The sequence below is a fragment of the Suncus etruscus genome, chromosome 7 (genome assembly GCF_024139225.1).
Source record: "Suncus etruscus isolate mSunEtr1 chromosome 7, mSunEtr1.pri.cur, whole genome shotgun sequence".
Classification (NCBI taxonomy): Eukaryota; Metazoa; Chordata; class Mammalia; order Eulipotyphla; family Soricidae; genus Suncus; species Suncus etruscus.
In genome coordinates, this window is record NC_064854.1 from 20,583,905 (window position 1) to 20,602,107 (window position 18,203).

The following is an 18,203-nucleotide window of genomic DNA, read 5'->3' on the forward strand; positions in this document are numbered from 1 at the left end:
CTATTTTAAAATTTAATACAATGAATTGGGGGATAATGGGTTGGTTTGGGTCCTGCTCAGCGGTGCTGAGGGGTCAATTCTAGCACATCCTTGGGGTCATGCATGGCAATGAGGAAAGTGTTCCAAATCTCTGAGCTATCTCTTTGATCCTGTTTTATTTTTTAATTTAAAATAGAATAGCTTTATTCTTTACTCAAACTGAAAAATTAAAGTTGAAACCACATTTTGATAAAGTCCTAGCAATTAATGAGAAGCAAAATACCTTTGTTTAAAAAAAATCACTTAAGGAAAACATCATGATTGTCATTTTCTTGGCTCTGTGGCAGATCAAACTGAACCTTAACAAAAGAAGAAAATCTCTATTTTAAACAAAACATCATCACCTTGAAAGACCAAATCCTCCTGATGATTGGGGTACTGAGTTACAGCACTCACACCCCAGGGCCAAGTCAGTTGGTGAACTGCCAGTGATCAAGCAACTCTGCCTGTAATGAGTTGACCCCAATGCTACCTTTTTCGAGAATGAAGAAGGTAAAGTTCAACAAAGGCCCCCCCCAAAATTAAATGATGCAGACCAACCTTTGATTGCACCCACAATATTCTGGTCTAGGCCTTTCCGGTTGTCATTGAGTCCTCTTTTCCTCTTCCCATTGGGTAAGGAGTTAGCCAAAGTCTTATCGTCAAAAAATGCACACACCAGTTTTCTAAACAGAAGGCTTCCTGAGCGAGTGTAGTTTGACAATATAGAGTCCAGCTGGGATTTAGGCATGAACACATCAAAGCCTTCAGCAAGTTGCACTTCTGGCTACCAAAAGAACAGAAAGAGTTCATTAAAGGCAAGATATGCACATATCTTGGGCACATATGCAACAAGAAAGCACATCAGGGCTGGAGCGATAACACAGTGGCAAGGGTGTCTGCCTTGCACTAGCAACTGAGGTTCGATCCCTGGTATCCCATATGGTCCCCGAGCTCACCAGGAATGACCCCTGAGTGCAGAGTCAGGAGTAATCCCTGAGCACCACCAGGTGTGGCCCCCCAAAAAAAGAGGATAACATATTACACGTGACTGAAATGGCTACATCTTATTGTTGGGCACAGTTTTAAAAGCACATTAAAGCAATGACGACTTATAGTTCATAAAAAAAAAAGAGGTTCTATTTTCAGTATTAGGTCTTGTCAAAAGCCATGGAAAGACATATAGTGAGAAATCTTCCTTGTCTGTAGAAACATTTGAGAGAAGGCTGCATAGCATAGAATCATGTAGCTATGGAGGACTTGGGAATTTGGAGTGAATGATCATCATTTTGCGTGGGGCACACTTAGCAGTGCTAAGGGCTTATTCCTGGCTCTGTGCTCATGAGTTACTCCTGGAAGGGATCAGGATATCGTATGGGATGCTGGGGATTGAACCCTGGTTGGCCACATGCAAGGCAAATGTCCTACCTGCTGTGCTATCACTTAGCACCCCCAGTTGGTTTTAATTCACCTCAGAGCCTTCTTCACATGTTTTTTAAATTTTTTTAAATGTCATTTTATTGAAACCATTGTGATTTACAAAGTCCTTCATAGCTGGGTTTCAGACATAAAATGAATCAAGGCCAATTCCACCAACAGCGTCAAGTTCTCTCCACCAATGTTCCCCAATTTCATTCCCCACACACTCCCACCACCCAGCCTGCCTGTATTACAGGTCCATTTTAAGTTTAGATTATTCAGGTTTGGGTCTCTTGATTCCACTGTTATTGCTTTGGCTTGGATATTTAATTCTGTCCTTTTTTTTCTTTTTACCAATGCACCTAAGACCGCTTGGCCCCTAGCCTTTTTATTTATTTGTGTTTCTCCTTTTCTACTCAGTTTTACTGAGAGAGAGAGAGAGAGAGAATGCCTACCACAGAGGAAGGTAGAGTGTGATTTGGGAGGGAAAACAGGGACATTAGTGGCGGGAAATGTGCACTGATGACGGGTGGTGTACATTCTATAAGTGAAATGCAGTCATGAACAATTTTGTATCCATAGTACTTAAATAACTTAATTCTAAAGAAAAAGGAGAGAAAAACAGATCTAAACTCCTGGGGTGAGTCAGCAACCAACTACATTATAAAAGGGAAAGAACATTTCAGTCTTTATTTTAAGCTAGTAACTTGTTCCATCTGAACCTCAGTTTCTATGTGTAGATGAGTAACAGCAAACTTGTAATTCAATGTAGAGTAATTTTTTTTTTTTTTTTTTTGGTTTTGGGTCACACCTGGCAGTGCTCAGGGGTTACTCCTGGCTCTAAACTCAGAAATTGCTCCTGGCAGGCTTGGGGGACCATATGGGATGACCGAGATTCGAACCACCGTCCTTCTGCATGCAAGGCAAATGCCTTACCTCCATGCTATCTCTCCATGTCCCCTCTTTTTTTTTTTTTTTTTTTTTTTGAAGAGTAATTTTTTTTTTTTTTTGTTTTTGGGTTACACCGGCAGCACTCAGGGGTCACTCCTGGCTCCAGGCTCAGAAATTGCTCCTGGAAGGCTCAGGGGACCATATGGGATGCCGGGATTCAAACCACCGACCTTCTGCATGAAAGGCAAATGCCTTGCCTCCATGCTACCTCTCTGGCCATGAAGAGTAATTTTTATATTTAAAAAATCCATGGTATAGAGTGGCATGGAATTGCAAATAAGACTACAAATATGAGGACCAAAGAGATATACAGTGGGTAGGGCTTGCATGTGGCCAACCTGACTTCAAATCTCGGCACCACCTATGGTCCTCTGGGCACCAGCAGGAGAGATTCTTGAGCACAGAGCTAAGAGTAAACCCTGAGCACTGCTGGGTATGGCCACCCCTCAAGCAAAAATAAATTCGTAAGAGAAAAAGAAGGGACCGGAGAAATAGCACAGTGGTAGGGTGTTTGACTTGCATGCAGCTGACCCAGGACAGACCTGGGTTCCATTCCCAGCATCTCCTATGGTCCCAGAGCCTGCCAGGGAGCAATTTCTAAGCACAGAGCCAGGAGTAAAACCTGAGCGCTGCTGGATGTGACCACCCTCAAAAAAAAAAAAAAAAGAAAAGAAAGAAAAAGAAAAAAAGAAAGACTGCATGCAAGGGGCGTTCTGCAGTCCCTGAAGAACATGAAAACACATTTCCCCCCAATTGCATGTGTGTGACACAGACCAGCCCTTGAGGCCAGAGAGGAAGGAGGCAGCAGGAAGTCATTATTCAACGAGTTTTTTCTTTGATCAAATTTTAGTAGAACTAAGAATTTAATTTTAGAAAAGACAGTCTCATTCGGCACTTGAAACCTGCTGCATGCCCTTGCATAATGAGACCTTTCTGAAGCGTTTTAGGGGGATGTGTGTGCTCTACTGACTTTCATCAGTGCTAAATTGGGGAGTCTGGGTTGTCCAGGTAATAGGTAATGGGCAAAGGTGTGCCCCAGGCACTTAGCCCCCAGGCCGACTCACTCTACATTGCCCTGAGCTCATTGTGTCTATCAAGAATCGATCACAAACAAGTCACTGCTGGTAGCTGGTTGTCATTAGAATGCAAAGTATGAAAAGCACTGAGTGGAGTCAGGCCATCATGGTCTCTGGCTCCACGAGGGCCGTTCTCTGGGTGTCCCCATGGACAACCCCTTTTTAAGAGACTCTACGAATCACAGTATTTCAGGGTTTCTTTCAGGGCCTGAAGCAGAGAACGGAGGATAGGACTTGTCTGGCATGTGGACAACCTGGGTTTGATCCCTGGCACCCCATAGGGTTCCCCAAACAGGAGAGATTCCCTGAGCACAGATACAAGAATAATCCCTGAACACTGTCAGGTGTGGTCCCAAAGCAAAACAAACAAAAGGGATCGTCATGCATTATGCATTCTGGGAAGTTCTAGGGAAACTGTGAAAATTTTGAATGTCTCAATGTGCAGGGGCTGGAGAGATAGCATGGAGGTAAGGCATTTGCCTTTCATGCAGGAGGCCATTGGTTCAAATCCCGGCATCCCATATGGTCCCCTGTGCGTGCCAGGAGCAATTTTTGAGCGTGGAGCCAGGAATAACCCCTGAGCACTGCTGGGTGTGACCCCCCAAAACACACACACACACATACACACACACAAAAGTCTCAATGTGCTGCATCCCATCTACATTACTTCTAGCTCTGCCCTCCCTCCAGTGTGCCAGGTGCCCAGCCAGTCTCAGAAGGCACCAGGCTCCTGGTGCTACCCGCCAAGAAGGCCTGGTTCTAGCCTTGCTCTCCAGGGCTGCAAAAACTTGAGGGGCCGGAGCAACAGCACAGCGGTAGAACATCTGCCTTGCATGCAGCCAACCCTGGACGGACTCTGGTTCCAATCCTGGTATCTTATATAATCCTCGAACCTGACAGGAGCAATTTCTAAGTGCAGAGCAACCCCCAAGTGCTGCTGGGTGTGACCCAACCCCCCCCCCCAATAACAATAAAAAAGCAGAAACTTGGAACTACCAAGTCCTCTGTGTAGGTCACTCATTAAGGGTCCTTTCTCTTTCTCTTCCCTATGGGTTGAGAAGCCTCTCCCAGGTTTCTGTCTCTAGAGCCTACTCTTCACAGTGTCATTATCTCAGTTTTCAGTTCAACCAGGCCTGACTCTCCTGCCCCTGGAATCAGCAGTGGCTCCCTTGTGCCCACAGACAAAGACCAAGGGCCTTGAGAGACATCAAGAGGGTTTTGTGCTTCTCACCTCACCCTCCTGTCCCATTGTCCCCTACAGTCATACTGTCCCCTCCTGTTATACTGTCCCAATCTGTCACAGTCACCAAACCAGCCATTCTAGTCCACACAGGACCTCTTGTCCAGTTCCTCAACTTTGGGCCTAAGAATTCTCCTCATGCTGGGACTTTCCAGAGTTCTGTCAGACACATTCTCTGTATTATTCCATCATACTTATCTTTTCTGTTGTCACCAGTCTTTTTTTTTTTTTTTTTTTAATAAAATAAGCCCTGCAAGATTACTACATGTTTTCTGCTTCCTCGTCTTAACTTCCATTGGATTTTGAAGGGCTCATGGCTAAGAAAGAGTAAAAGACTAGAAGCATCTCAAGCCTGATCTCGTAGTGCCATTGGAGAGGGCCCTTCACTCAGGGAAGTGAGTATTTGATAGACCCCAATCCCCAGGGCCACTTGGGCCAATCTCACTAATGCTCTGTCAGCATGGATCACAGACCAATTACCCTTAGCTTAGCTTATGATAAAGAGATGAAGCCAATGGTGTATGCCTGCTGGATAATGTACAAGAAATATGCATCGAGGTCAGGGGTGGCAAACAAGTTCGACACAAAGAGCCAAAATGTTTAAACTGTGAGAGTCAGAGAGCCACACCACGCAGTGACCTGCCAAAACAGACAAACACTCACACAAAAGCATATCATTTTAACAATAATCTATTAAACACATATTGCATTTTGCATTTTGAGTGAGGGTCAAAATCCTGCAGTGATGGTCAGGGTGTGCTGCGTCCTCTACACTAAGAACTAATGTTAGGCAAGATGTGACCCAACATGTGACACACGGGTTCCCCGCTCGCTGGCCCATGCAGTTGTTTCTGAGGGATGGGAGACGGGAGGACGCAGCCTGGGGGCAGGACTCTGCGCTCGGAGATCTCTCCTCAGAGATCCCTCCTCAGAAGTAGCAGAACAAAATCCAAACTTGGCAAAGAGCCACAGTATACAAAGTCATGATAAGAGGCAAAGAGCCGCATTCATCTTGGCTGGGAGCTGCATGTGGCTTGAGAGATGCATGTTCACCACCCCTGATCTAGGTCCTGCTTTTCTTCATGTTATTCTTCAAAGACTAGAGCTGATTTTTTATGGACAATTCTGAATGGACTGTATTAAATTATCAGCTTTTGTTAGTAAGAATCATGATGAAAAAAACCTTGGGGGCCAGAGAGATAATAGGCAAACCTTAAGTACCATTGGGTGTTTAACCTCCAACTCTCCATAAAAATGATGTTACTTATTTTTTTATTATTTTTTGCCACAACCAGCAATGTTCAGGGGTCACTTCTAGCCCTGCACTCAGGAATTACTCCTGGTGATATGTGTGGGGGACCATATGGGATGCCGGGTATCAAACCCAGGTCAGTTGTGTGCAAAGTGAATGCCCTACCTGTTGTACTAGTTCACTTCTATTTCATTTTACTAATATTTCTAAGGCCTCTACTAGATCCCCCTCAATTTATCTTTAAAGTACACTTGAAATTTAAAAGATTTTTAAATTAAATTTTTTGGTTTTGGGGCCACACCCAGCAGTTGCTCAGGTGTTACGCCTGGCTCTGTGCTCAGAAATTATTCCTGGCAGGCTTGGGGGCCATATGGGATGGCGGAGATCGAACCTGGGTTAGCCATAAGCAAAGCAAATGGCCTACCTGCTGTGCTATTATTTCAGCCCCTTTATTTTTGAATTTATAATATTGTTAATTGTATCACCATGGGATAGTTCATGATTGAGTTTCAGTCATACAATATCCAACACCCTTTTCCAGTACCCATTTCCTGCCACCCATGTCCTCAGTCTTCCTTCCATTCTCCCACTGCTCTCCCTCTTGCCTGCCTCTATGACACATTTCTCTTCTCTCTCTCTCTTTTCCTTTAGACACTGTGGTTTGCAATATAGTTATGAAGGGGTAGCATGCCTATTACTATATCTCCTTTCAGCACCCAGTTCCTGTCCAGAGCGATCATTTCCAACTCTCATTATTATTATTGTCCCTTTTTTTTTTTTTGGTTTTTGGGCCACACCCAGCAGTGCTCAGGGGTTACTCCTGGCTGTCTGCTCAGAAATAGCTCCTGGCAGGCACGGGGGACCATATGGGACACCGGGATTCGAACCAACCACCTTTGGTCCTGGATCGGCTGCTTGCAAGGCAAACGCCACTGTGCTATCTCTCTGGGCCCTTATTGTCCCTTTTTTGCCCTAACTATAGTTCCCATGCTTCGTGGCAAGCTTCCTACCCTGGACTGTCCTCCTGGTCCTCGTTAATAGATTTTTTTAAAGGATAAAGTTGTTATTAGCATTAGATTAGCCAATTGGGAGATGATCTATACAATCAACTAATTGTTCCTGATACTTCCATGCTTATCAAAAATGAATTCTTAGGAGCCGGAGAGATAGCAAGGAGGTAGGGCATTTGCCTTGCACGCAAAAGGACGGTGATTTGAATCCTGGCATCCCATATGGTCCCCCAAGCTTGCCAGAAGCAAATTCTGAACTTAGAGCCAGGAGTAACCCCTGAGTGCTGCTGGGTGTGGCCCCAAAACCAAAAATAAAAATGAATTCTTTTTTTTTGTTTGTTTTTTGGGCCACACCCATTTGATGCTCAGGGGTTACTCCTGGCTAAGCACTGAGAAATTGCCCCTGGCTTGGGGGGACCATATGGGACACCAGGGGATTGAACTGAGGTCCTTCCTTGGCTAGTACTTGCAAGGCAGACACACCTTACCTCTAGCGCCACCTCACTGGCCCCAAAAATGAATTCTTAGAAAATTCAAGAAAAATATTCATAGTGTGATGAAAATAATCTGACATTAATCATTATTAATATTATTTTTTTTTGGGGGGGGGGCCACACCCAGTGGTTCTCAGGGGCTACTCCTGGCTATGTGCTCAGAAATCACGCCTGGTTTGGGGGACCATATGGGATGCCAGGGGATTGAACCACGGGTTCGTCCTGGGTCAGCCACATGCAAGGCAAATGTCCTACCACTGCGTCACCACTCCAGCCCCAACATTAAGCATTATTTCTAATGAGCAATAATTGACCTGTCTATAGATAATCTATAAGTTTTTTTAACTAAGGTCTTTTTTTTGGTTTTTGGGCCACACCCAGCGGTGCTCAGGGGTTCCTCCTGGCTGTCTGCTCAGAAATAGCTCCTGGCAGGCACGGGGGACCCTATGGGACACCGGGATTCGAACCAACCACCTTTGGTCCTGGATCGGCTGCTTGCAAGGCAAACGCCGCTGTGCTATCTCTCCGGGCCCTAACTAAGGTCTTAATTGCTGTATCACATGTGATAGATTCAAACGAGCAGACTAATTCAGGTCAGTACATCACTGTGAATGTCTTTTATTTTATTTTGTTTTGTTTTGGGGCATCACTCTGCAATACTCAGGGCTTACTCCTGTCTCTGTACTCTTGGTGGTACTCAGGAGGGACCACAGAGATGCCAGCTATCGAACCTAAGTCAGCCACATGCAAGACAAACACCCTCCCCTCTGTACTATGTCTCCAACCTCAATGAATGACCTTTTTAAAACTACATTTTTAGCCTTAAAGAACTTCTAAGCAATTGTAGCATCCATTCATAGACAAAAAGACAGACACCCTCCCCTCAAATATCCTTGGGCTGGAGTGATAGCACAGCGAGCAGTAGGGCATTTGCCTTGCACGTGGCTGATCCAGGACGAACCTGGATTTGATTCCTGGGTGTTCCATATAGTCCCCGGAGCCAGGAGTGATTTCTGAGCGCATAGCCAAGAGTAATCCCTGATTGTCACTGGGTGTGGCCCAAAAAACCAACAAAGAAAAAGAAAACCAACTGTAAAAAAAAATCTTTAGGGCTGGAGAGATAGCATGAAGGGAGGGCGTTTGCCTTGCATGCAGAAGGATGATGGTTTGGATCCCGGCATCCCATGTGATCCCCTGAGCCTGCCAGGAGCGATTTCTGAGCATTGAGCCAGGAGTAACCCCTGAGCACTGCTGGGTGTGACCCCCTCAAAAAAAAAAATTCTTTAGTGCCAAGGACTAGTTGAAAGTTCCAAAGATTTTTCTAGTCAAAAAAGTCCCAAGATGACTGTATTTGCTGCCTTGTTCCCTCTTCCTCACTTTTTAAAACAACCTCTGAATGTGGCTCTATGCTGGCAAATTGTCTTTCTACCGTTTGAAAGGGAACACTTCTTTTTTTTTTAAATAGCAATTTATTTCTTATTTCCAGTGTAAAAGGTAGGGCCACACTCCGATCCTATCGAGATGCTTGTGGGCGTTCTCCACAGGAGGCTCATCCTATGCAACCTGATAATAATAGAGCCGTTCATTTCTTGTTTATTTTAAGACTTCTCCACATGCAGGGCCTCGCAGCACTTACGTACTTGGAAAACGTAAACAAGGGACAGTTGTAAAGAAGCACACGACGAGGGGTACCTGCTTCGGCCACAGACAGAGATGCCCCCTCAGCCCCTGCCCGATGGCAGGTTCACCTGTCACCACCCCATGCCGGGCCCAGCACCACGTCCCAGCTCTGATATTAAAATAGATAAAACCCTTCCCAGTGTGTTAGCCTATCATTACACAGACTAAGTGGCACGACTCTGCAACCTAATTAGCAACAGAGCTTCTTTCAAATAGAATTACCACTAATGCTCCTTATTTTTTTTTTTATTATTATTAGTTTGTGTTTCTCGAAAGGTGTGACCTTATCTGGAAGGCTCTGCTCATTGATGCCCCTCTATAAAGGATTTAATTATGTTCTTTTAGCTCCCTAAGCTGAGGAAATTGAAAAGAGCCCATGCAAAATGAAAGATGTTACAGGAATGAGGGAGAGGGTTATTTATGCCAACCTGCGTCTGGCAGAGACAAAGAACAGAGAGAGACCCACTGAAAGATTTCCAAGGCAAATCCTCTGCTTTTCCTCTTTCCCCTTGTGTATCCTACAAGTTTCTCTCCTTTTCTGGACTGGGATGAAGCAAGTAGGGAGATGCATGCAAAAGGCAAAGTGAGTTCAGACTATGACGCTCCAGAAAAGTTAAAGCAGCAGCCAGAAAAAAATATCAACTTACATCGGAGGCAGGAGATTCGAGGACAATGCCAAAGCCCAGGAGGTGCTTCTCCTCTGTGGGGCTGGGCTGGGCAGCCATGGCGGGGAGCCCAGCAGGTTTGGGAAAATCCGCTTTCTTCTCTGGCTCCAGCACGCTAGGCTTTGGGTTTACAGCCGGAGGCTCAGCAGTCTTTGGCGGGACCTTTTTCTTTTTATTTCTCTTGCGGGCGACAGCCGTTCTCTGGGAGCACATAAAGGAAATTGGGGGCTGTTGTCTGTTTTGGGCACCAGCTGTGAACAAAATCAAAACAAAGTTAGAGGCACATGTGTTGGACTTTGGGAGATATAACTCTGTCTCACTCCCCTTTGCTCCATCTTTGTTTTTGTTGTTTGGGTTGTGCTCGGGGATTACTTCCGATGGTGCTAGGGCAGGGGTCTCAAACTCAATTTACCTGGGGGCCGCAGGAGGCAAAGTCGGGGTGAGGCAAGGCCGCATACGGGATTTCACAAAAAAAAAGTCCTCAAACGTCATTATTAACAGTTTTAATTATTTCTTCTGAACATGAATAGAACATTGAGTGAAGATCATGAACAGTTCTTCTGAACATGGCATCTTTTGCCTATTCCTTGCTGCCAGAGACTTGACAGCGCTTCTCACAAATCTGAACCACATTTGGCTTTAGAGAGGAAGCAGTTGAGACCCTCAGTATGGCTTGAAGATGATCATCATTAAGTCTAGACCTGTACTTTGACTTATTGAAGTTCAATATGGAGAATAACTTTTCACACAAATATGTGCTCCCAAAAAGGCACATGGTGCGCTTGAATATTCGGGAAAGCTCAGGGAAGCTGGGGGGCAATTCTCTCAAAAATTGCCCATGCATGCCTGCTTTTCCACTAATCTCCCTGAACTTGGCTTTGAGATCAGAGTTGCATTGCAGGTCAATGAGCTCCATTTGAAGCACAGGAGGGGCATCTTGCACATCAAAGGAAAAGAGGTCCACAAAAATTTGGAAAGTGGCTCTGTGCTTTTTGAAGTCTGCAAATCTGTGATCAAATTCCTTCTCTAGCTTAAAAATAGCATCAAAATATTTCTCACCACTGAATGGTATGCCTGCATCCACAAGTTCCTTGCATGCTGGGAAATGGCAAAGGTTTGTCTTAGAGAGTTGGGATTTCCATAACACAAGTTTTGTGGAGAATGCTCTCACGTTGTCATAGGCAGCACTGATAAGCTGCCCCTGGCCTTGTAACATCTTGTTTAGTACATTCAGCTTATGTGTGATGTCAACAAGAAAAGCTAAGTCCATGAGCCATTTGTGATCACTCAACTCAAAAACAGCATTCCCATCATTCTCCATGAAGGCATTCACTTCTCTCAACTCAAAAAATCTTTTCAGGACATTTTCCCTGCTGAGCCAACAAACCTCAGTGAAATAGAGCACATCTCCATATTCTGACTCCATTTCCTCTAAAAAAGCACAGGACCTCCTGTGCTTTAAGCCCCTGGATCTGATTTGGTTGATGCATTTCACAACAACAGACATCACATTGTCACACGGCAAGCATTTACTGCAAAGGGCCTGCTGATGGATAATGCAGTGAAGAGCAATGGCTTTCTCTACACCCTCCTCTTCAAGTTTTTTTTGAACAAGTGCCACCAGTCCATTTTTCCTCCCTGTCATCAATGGCGCTCCATCGGTTATTATTCCAACAAACCTCTTCCATGGCAAACCTGCACTCTCAATGGCATCACACAGATGCCAAAATATCTCATTAGCAGTGGTCTGGCCATGCATTGGAATTATTGTGAGCAGCTCCTCTGTCAATTCAAAATTGCAATCAACACCATGAACATAAATTGTGAGCTGTGCAGTGTCTGTTATATCTGTGCCCTCATCAAGAGCAACTGAGTATGCATCAAAACATTTGGCTTTCTCACAGTTGATGATAAATGTCACTTGACATGTCAGAAATGTGCTCTGCCACAGTGTTGGCAGAAAGGCTGATTTTGCTAAACTTACCTTTCTTTTCCGGACAGATAATACTTGCAGCCTGTAACATGCAATTTTCAACAAATTCTCCTTCTGTGAATGGTTTCCCTGCCTTAGCAATCCTCTCACTAACCATGTAACTAGCTTCAACTGATGCAACATTCTCTTTGGTTGCTTTCTTGAAGAAATCTTGTTGCCTCATTAGACATGCTTTAAGACTGCAACCTGTTTGGCTCTCTCATTTCCTTGATATTTCACATATTCCTCAGCATATTTAGTTGAATAATGGCGTTTCAAGTTGTATTCCTTGTGTACTGCAACTTTCTCTGAGCAAATGAGACATGTGGGGATGCCCCTATGCTCAACAAAGAAATACTGCATCTCCCACTTTTCCTGAAATTGTCTGTGCTCATCATCAATCTTTCTCTTCACTGCAGGCTTTGATGAAGTCATGATGAAGGTATGACAACATCTAATTCTGTAATAAACTTCTCTCCCTTAGGCCTCCGATAATGCAAGGGACAGTGGGCCGGTGCAGCGGAAATGACGTCTGCGCTAGGTGCAAAGTATTCATGATTATTCACTTACCAAATATTTGCAATAAAAATCGCATTAATAAGAAAAAAATCACAAAAAATCGCATTAAATATTTGCATACCCCAAACGGAACTGCTGGGGTATGTGAATGTTTAATGCGATTTTTTTTTTTTTTTTTTGGTTTTTGGGCCACACCCTGTGACGCTCAGGGGTTACTGCTGGCTATGCGCTCAGAAGTTGCTCCTGGCTTCTTGGGGGACCATATGGGACGACCGGGGGATCGAACCGTGGTCCATCCTAGGCTAGCGCAGGCAAGGCAGGCACCTTACCTCCAGCGCCACCGCCCGGCCCTTTAATGCGATTTTTATTGAGATTATTCAGTAAGCGAATAATTGCGAATACTGCGGTATTTGAAGGTCGGCCGCAGGCCACAAAATATACGGAGGGACGCAAATGGCCCATGGGCTGCGAGTTCGAGATCCCTGTGCTAGGGGGATCAAATGGGATGCTGGGAATCCAACCCAGACCGGCCACTTGCAAGGCAAGTACTTATTCTCTCTGCTGTCCTATCACTCCTGGTCCTCTCAGCAACATCTCCGACCAAGAGGAGATTCACTGAGGACAAAGCTCAGCCAGCCATACCTTGTGCTGGACCAGAAATAACCAGAGGCAGAGAAACCCCTGGGAGAAAATTCAGCTCCCTGCTCAGGTGAATGATCCCAGTGTCCCACTGGGGAAAGGGGGATGATCAGCGAGGAAATATTCAAGCAGGATTTTATGGGGAAGTTACAGGCAGTTTCTTATCCAGGAGACTGTGGAACTTATATCAAGGTGTTAGATTTTCATGCTCTGGGGTCAGCCCCCCAAGGAACTGTCAACTGTCCCTCAAGGTGAGATTCGCCTGTCCTAGCTCCTAACCTGAGGAAGACAGGGATAGTATTGTGGACATGTCCGACCATCAGAATCCAATTGGATTGATATGGAAGCAGATGGGGAAAATCTGCCAGTCACTCAAAGCGGTCACTTCTTGTTGCCTCACACAGCACTGCCCACTCAGTGTTGAAAACCATCCCCCTGCATTGAGCACTGAACTGCTGGTTCCGACCACGCAACTACATAAAACCACTACAGAATATAATGCAGTTTTGGGGCCACAGAGATAGTGCAGTGGGCAGCACAGGGTCAACTGGGTTTGATCCTTGTCATTGCAGACAGTCCCTTAAGCACCAGCAGGAGTGATGGCAGAGCTCAGAGCTAGGAATAAGCCCTGAACAAAGCTGAGTATGGCGCTTAACCCAAACCCAAACCAAACCAAACCAAACCACCACCACCACCACCACCAAAAAAAGAAAAAGAGAGAGAGAAAGGAATGCAGTTCTTTGCAAGGTGAGCAAATTAGTAAATTCTAGTAACACAGCTTGAATTTCAAAGATGAAAGGCATAAGTAAGTCTAAGTACCGAATATATACTTAGCACACCGAGTAATTGCAGTTTTCACAAGTGCACGATGAGTTGTTTATTAACCATTGAACAATATTCACATGGAATTCCTGACCCACATGAAAACTGTGACATTCTTATCCGATAATATTCAGTGTATCAATAGAGCTCACCAGTCTACCTATCACACATACCTACATTTTTTTTTAATTTAAAGAAATGCACATGAATTGAAGCCAAATGCCAGCTCTTTAAAGGCACATGAGGGTGGATCATTTCCATCAGTCTGCAAATAAAGACTGTGGACACTTGAAAGATGGTCTTTTTCCTCCTCAGACTGGAAAGAAGATTATAGATGAACCTTAGCAGTGCATTGGAGAGTTTTAGTTTAATTCACTGATTCTCCACTTTGGCGGCACTCAGGATCACTGAGTCCTTTCTTAGGTCACGTGAATGGGGTTTCCCAGTAAGGGTGGGGCAACAGTTATTATTATTATTATTATTATTATTATTATTATTATTATTATTATTATTATTATTATAATACTTTTTTCAAAGCTCTAAGCCAGGGGTGGCGAACACGTGGCGCGGCTCCCGGTCAAAATGAATGGGGCTCTTCGCCTCTTATCATGATTTTTTATACTGTGGCTCTTTGCCAAGTTTGGATTTTGTTCTGCTGCTTCTGAGGAGGGACCTCTGAGGAGAGATCTCCGAGCGCGGAGTCCCGCCCGCCCGTCTCCCATTCCACAGAAACAACTGCATGGGCCAGCGAGCGGGGGACCCATGTGGCACATGTTGGGTCACATCTTGCCGTGAGTTCTTAGTGTGGAGGACGCAGCACACCCTGACCATCACTGCAGGATTTTGACCCTCACTCAAAACGGCAAAATGCAATATGTGTTTAATAGATTATTGTTAAAGTGATATGCTTTCGTGTGAGTGTTTGTCTGTTTTGGCAGGTCACTGCGTGGTGTGGCTCTCTGGCTCTCACAGTTTAAACATTTTGGCTCTTTGTGTCGAACTTGTTCGCCACCCCTGTTCTAAGCGATACCAGTCTGTGAAGGGGGCATTTTTCCTTTGTATCTGAATTTTCACTCAAGGCTAGATCTCCATTCCCTACCCAGAGGACAAACAAAAAGTTACTAAAATGGTCAATCCTAGAGGTTACTCCTCTCCCAACCTCTCAATTTCAACATCAAGTTTTAAAAAAGCCCAATTTTGTTTTTTACACCCTCGTGTAAAAATGCTTTTCTTGTCCTGAATCTCACCACATAGTTCTCTAGTCTCTGGCATCCCGGGTTTGCCATTCTCTCCCTAAAGGCGAAACTTTCTAAAGACAATTTAAAATCTAAGTCTTCTAGGCAACAGAGCTTAAGCAAATCTGCTTCCCCCTCCACAACACAAATTCTTAAGAGTAAAAAAATTAAAGGCATATCATTTATTCCGTTTATCCGTTCTCCACCTTTGGAACCCTTGACGGCCCTAATCTGCCAAGGTTCAGAAAGGAAAACACGGTGACAAAGTGGCATTTACTTAATAGATTCTAAAAGGGCTTCCGTCAAGGATTTAAATGGTGGTAATTTGTAGTTTGCCATTTAGGTAGTAAGGAGCTTATAGAACAAAATAAATCATTACAGTTTCAGGTGCGTATTTTCGTAAGTGCTAACAAATTCTTCCTCGGAGAGATTGGCGGGGGGGGGGGGGGGAATCCATACATAATGAAGGGACCTTTTTCCTGAGAGTCTTATTTATTTGATATTAACCTTTCTGGGATCCTCAGAACACAGATTAGCATTAGGGAATGAGGCGAGAGGGATGATGGAGCCCCAGCCAAAGAGGCCGGACGTTCCCTTGGGTACTACCTAGGGCGGTGCTTTTCCGAGCTTCTCTTGCTCAATTCTCTTTCAGGTAATCTTGGGAGATGGACAGGTCTAAGATTAAGGTTTTTTTTTTTAAATATCAAGCCACATCGCTGAATATGCAAGTTGGACTAGAGTTCACTATAAAGCACTAGGACTACTGCTAAAAACCTTCCTCAATGCTGTCCCCTACTAAGGGAGAAATGATGGGCAAGTCTCTACCAAGGCTAAGAAGAGTCTGTGTCTCCTCCTCTTTGTGCAAATAAACAGGGCTGCAACACCCATGATTAGACTGGGGTCAGGCAGTGTGTGCAAGGCCACTTGCTCTGCAAAGCTCAGCTCTGTGGGCTCCTCTGGCCGTTTTGAAAACCAGTGCTCCAGTCACAGGAGGGACATGAGGTTCAGATGAGTCATGCAGGAGGGGAAACAGAGACTTGGAATCCCAAAGAACAAACTCATCCCAGGAGGGACCAGGGGCAGCCGGCGCATGTATTGACTGAACCACAGAAAAGTCTCTGGGGTGTCTCAGGTCTTGGCCCTGCACTCCTGACCTGCTGCCAAAAGGGCTCCTCCACATTGAAAACTCAGTGGCTTCCCACACTAGGGCCCTAATGGGGTGCACATGCCTGGCCCTCAACTGCTAAATAATCTCCTATAAAAAAAACAGAAGCCTCATTGCATGCCACATCCACATACCTGCTTGTATCTGTATCAGCTTCCGCATGGTCCTGAGCTCCTGGAGAATGGCTTGCAAGGTGGACTGGCAGTTGCAAGTACAGCAATTGGACCCCACTGACAAATTCCCCACTGGAAGTTCTCCTAAGCACGACAGAAAGAAGGTTATACTCACAACAAGAACAACAACAGCAACAAATCAGAAAGCCAGGGGGAAAAGAACAAATGGGGTGTTCTTGATTCAGGATTCTGCAACCCACCTGGCATTTTCCATACCCCAGGAAAACACACCCAGTGATTTTTGTTTTTGTTTTTTTTTTGGGTCACACCTGGCAGTGCTCAGGGGTTCCTCTTGGCTCCAGGCTCAGAAATCGCTCCTGACAGGCTCGGGGGACCATATGGGATGCCGGGATTCGAAACAATGACCTTCTGTGTGAAAGGCAAATGCCTTACCTCCATGCTATCTCTGCGGCCCCACACCCAGTGATTTTTACAGCACCTAAACGCAGGGTTCAATTTGACCTAAGTATCCAGGCCTGGATCTTGGGAGGAACATGCTGTGTCATAGGAAGAGGTGCCTGTGGGAACATGCATGTCACAGCAGGTTCTCTCCTGTCACTCCAGTTCATTTCTGCTCTATGAAATGCACATCGTGGCATAAAAAAAGGGTCCTTGGAATGGGCTTATGAAAAAAATAAATAGAAAAGAAACATGACAGTTGCACATGTACCAAAAGCAGGAATCAGGATTGAATGTCCAACTACAAAAATCCGAGTTCGAGAAATGTGACCACAATCAAGATGGTTGCAGCCTTGTGAGATGTGGTAGGTTTGGGGTGCACCTGAGCAGAAAAGCAGGGGGATGATGTACCTGAAGTTGACAGTAAGAGGGATTTTGGTTTTTGTTTGGGGGCCATACCCTGCAGTGCTCAGGGCTTACTCCTGACTCTGTGCTCTCGGATCATTCCTGGAGGGGATCGGGGAATCTTACGGGGTGTTGACGATTGGATCCTGGCTGGCCGTGTGTGCACAGTAAGCACCCTGCCCACTGCCCTCTCTCTCTATGGCCCTGAGATGATCTTGCTGATACGGTACTCTAGATACAGTCCCTGTATCTTCCCTCCTCTCTGTCCTTACCCTTCCCTCATCTGCATCTTCTCATCTTTTAATCTCTTCCTTCATGAATTGATTCTGATCTGTGTTGGAGAGATATCTGGGGACTCGGATAACTCCTTCCTGTGGCTCCCAAGATTGCTGTCACAGTCTCTCTCGTGGGGGACACAAGGTCAAGTTTAAGGTTTTGGCTCAGCGACGGATCCTCTCTAGCACTCAGTGTCCGTGCCATGTCCATGCGACATGGCCTTTTCACTTGAATCCTACAGTCAGCACTATTTGTCAGAGCTAAAAAAAAAATATCCTTCTGAGCCCACCTGAAAAGCTCACATCTTGGGGCGTACCAAGGTGCCTCCCCAAGCCTGTGGGGTTGGCTAACTCTTATGTGCCATGGAGTTATTTTATTCCTCCTCTTCTCTCCCCACTGTCAGAAGAATTAGGAGTGCCTCAGAGAATATTTCTAGCCACTATCCTGAGGACTATTTTTATCGTTTTTCAGAGGACAAAGGCAACCCTTTTTATCTTGTTATAAATCATTCTCTAATTTTAAAGAGAACTGACTTTTCCGTTCTCTAGAGTAGTTTTTAAAGAGCCCTCTCCCTCAGCCCTGGCAGCTGGCCAGCCAGCAGGTCTGAGACTGGCGACAGAGATGGTCCATCTGTCCTGGGATCCCCAGAACTCCAGCAGCAGTGCCTTCGGATGACCTCCTCTCTCTGCCTCAGAACTGGATAGTGTTTAGAAAAACCAAAACTCGGGGCCAGAGAGGAAACAGATAGGAAGAAGCACTGGTTACATAGGCATGAAGATGTGATGGTTAAGAC

The 18,203-nt window shown here is 45.2% G+C and overlaps 1 protein-coding gene across 1 annotated transcript in view; it reads right to left on the reverse strand.

The window, feature by feature from the left end:
- BEND7 (BEN domain containing 7) overlaps window positions 1–18,203 on the reverse strand; it is a 76,020-nt gene that overhangs the window by 33,134 nt on the left and 24,683 nt on the right. The window contains exons 4-6 of the mRNA XM_049777799.1: window positions 16,292–16,414; window positions 9,788–10,056; window positions 580–805 (exon numbers count right to left, since the gene is read on the reverse strand). Coding sequence (XP_049633756.1) covers window positions 580–805; window positions 9,788–10,056; window positions 16,292–16,414 — 618 coding nt within the window. The remainder of the gene's footprint in view (window positions 1–579; window positions 806–9,787; window positions 10,057–16,291; window positions 16,415–18,203) is intronic.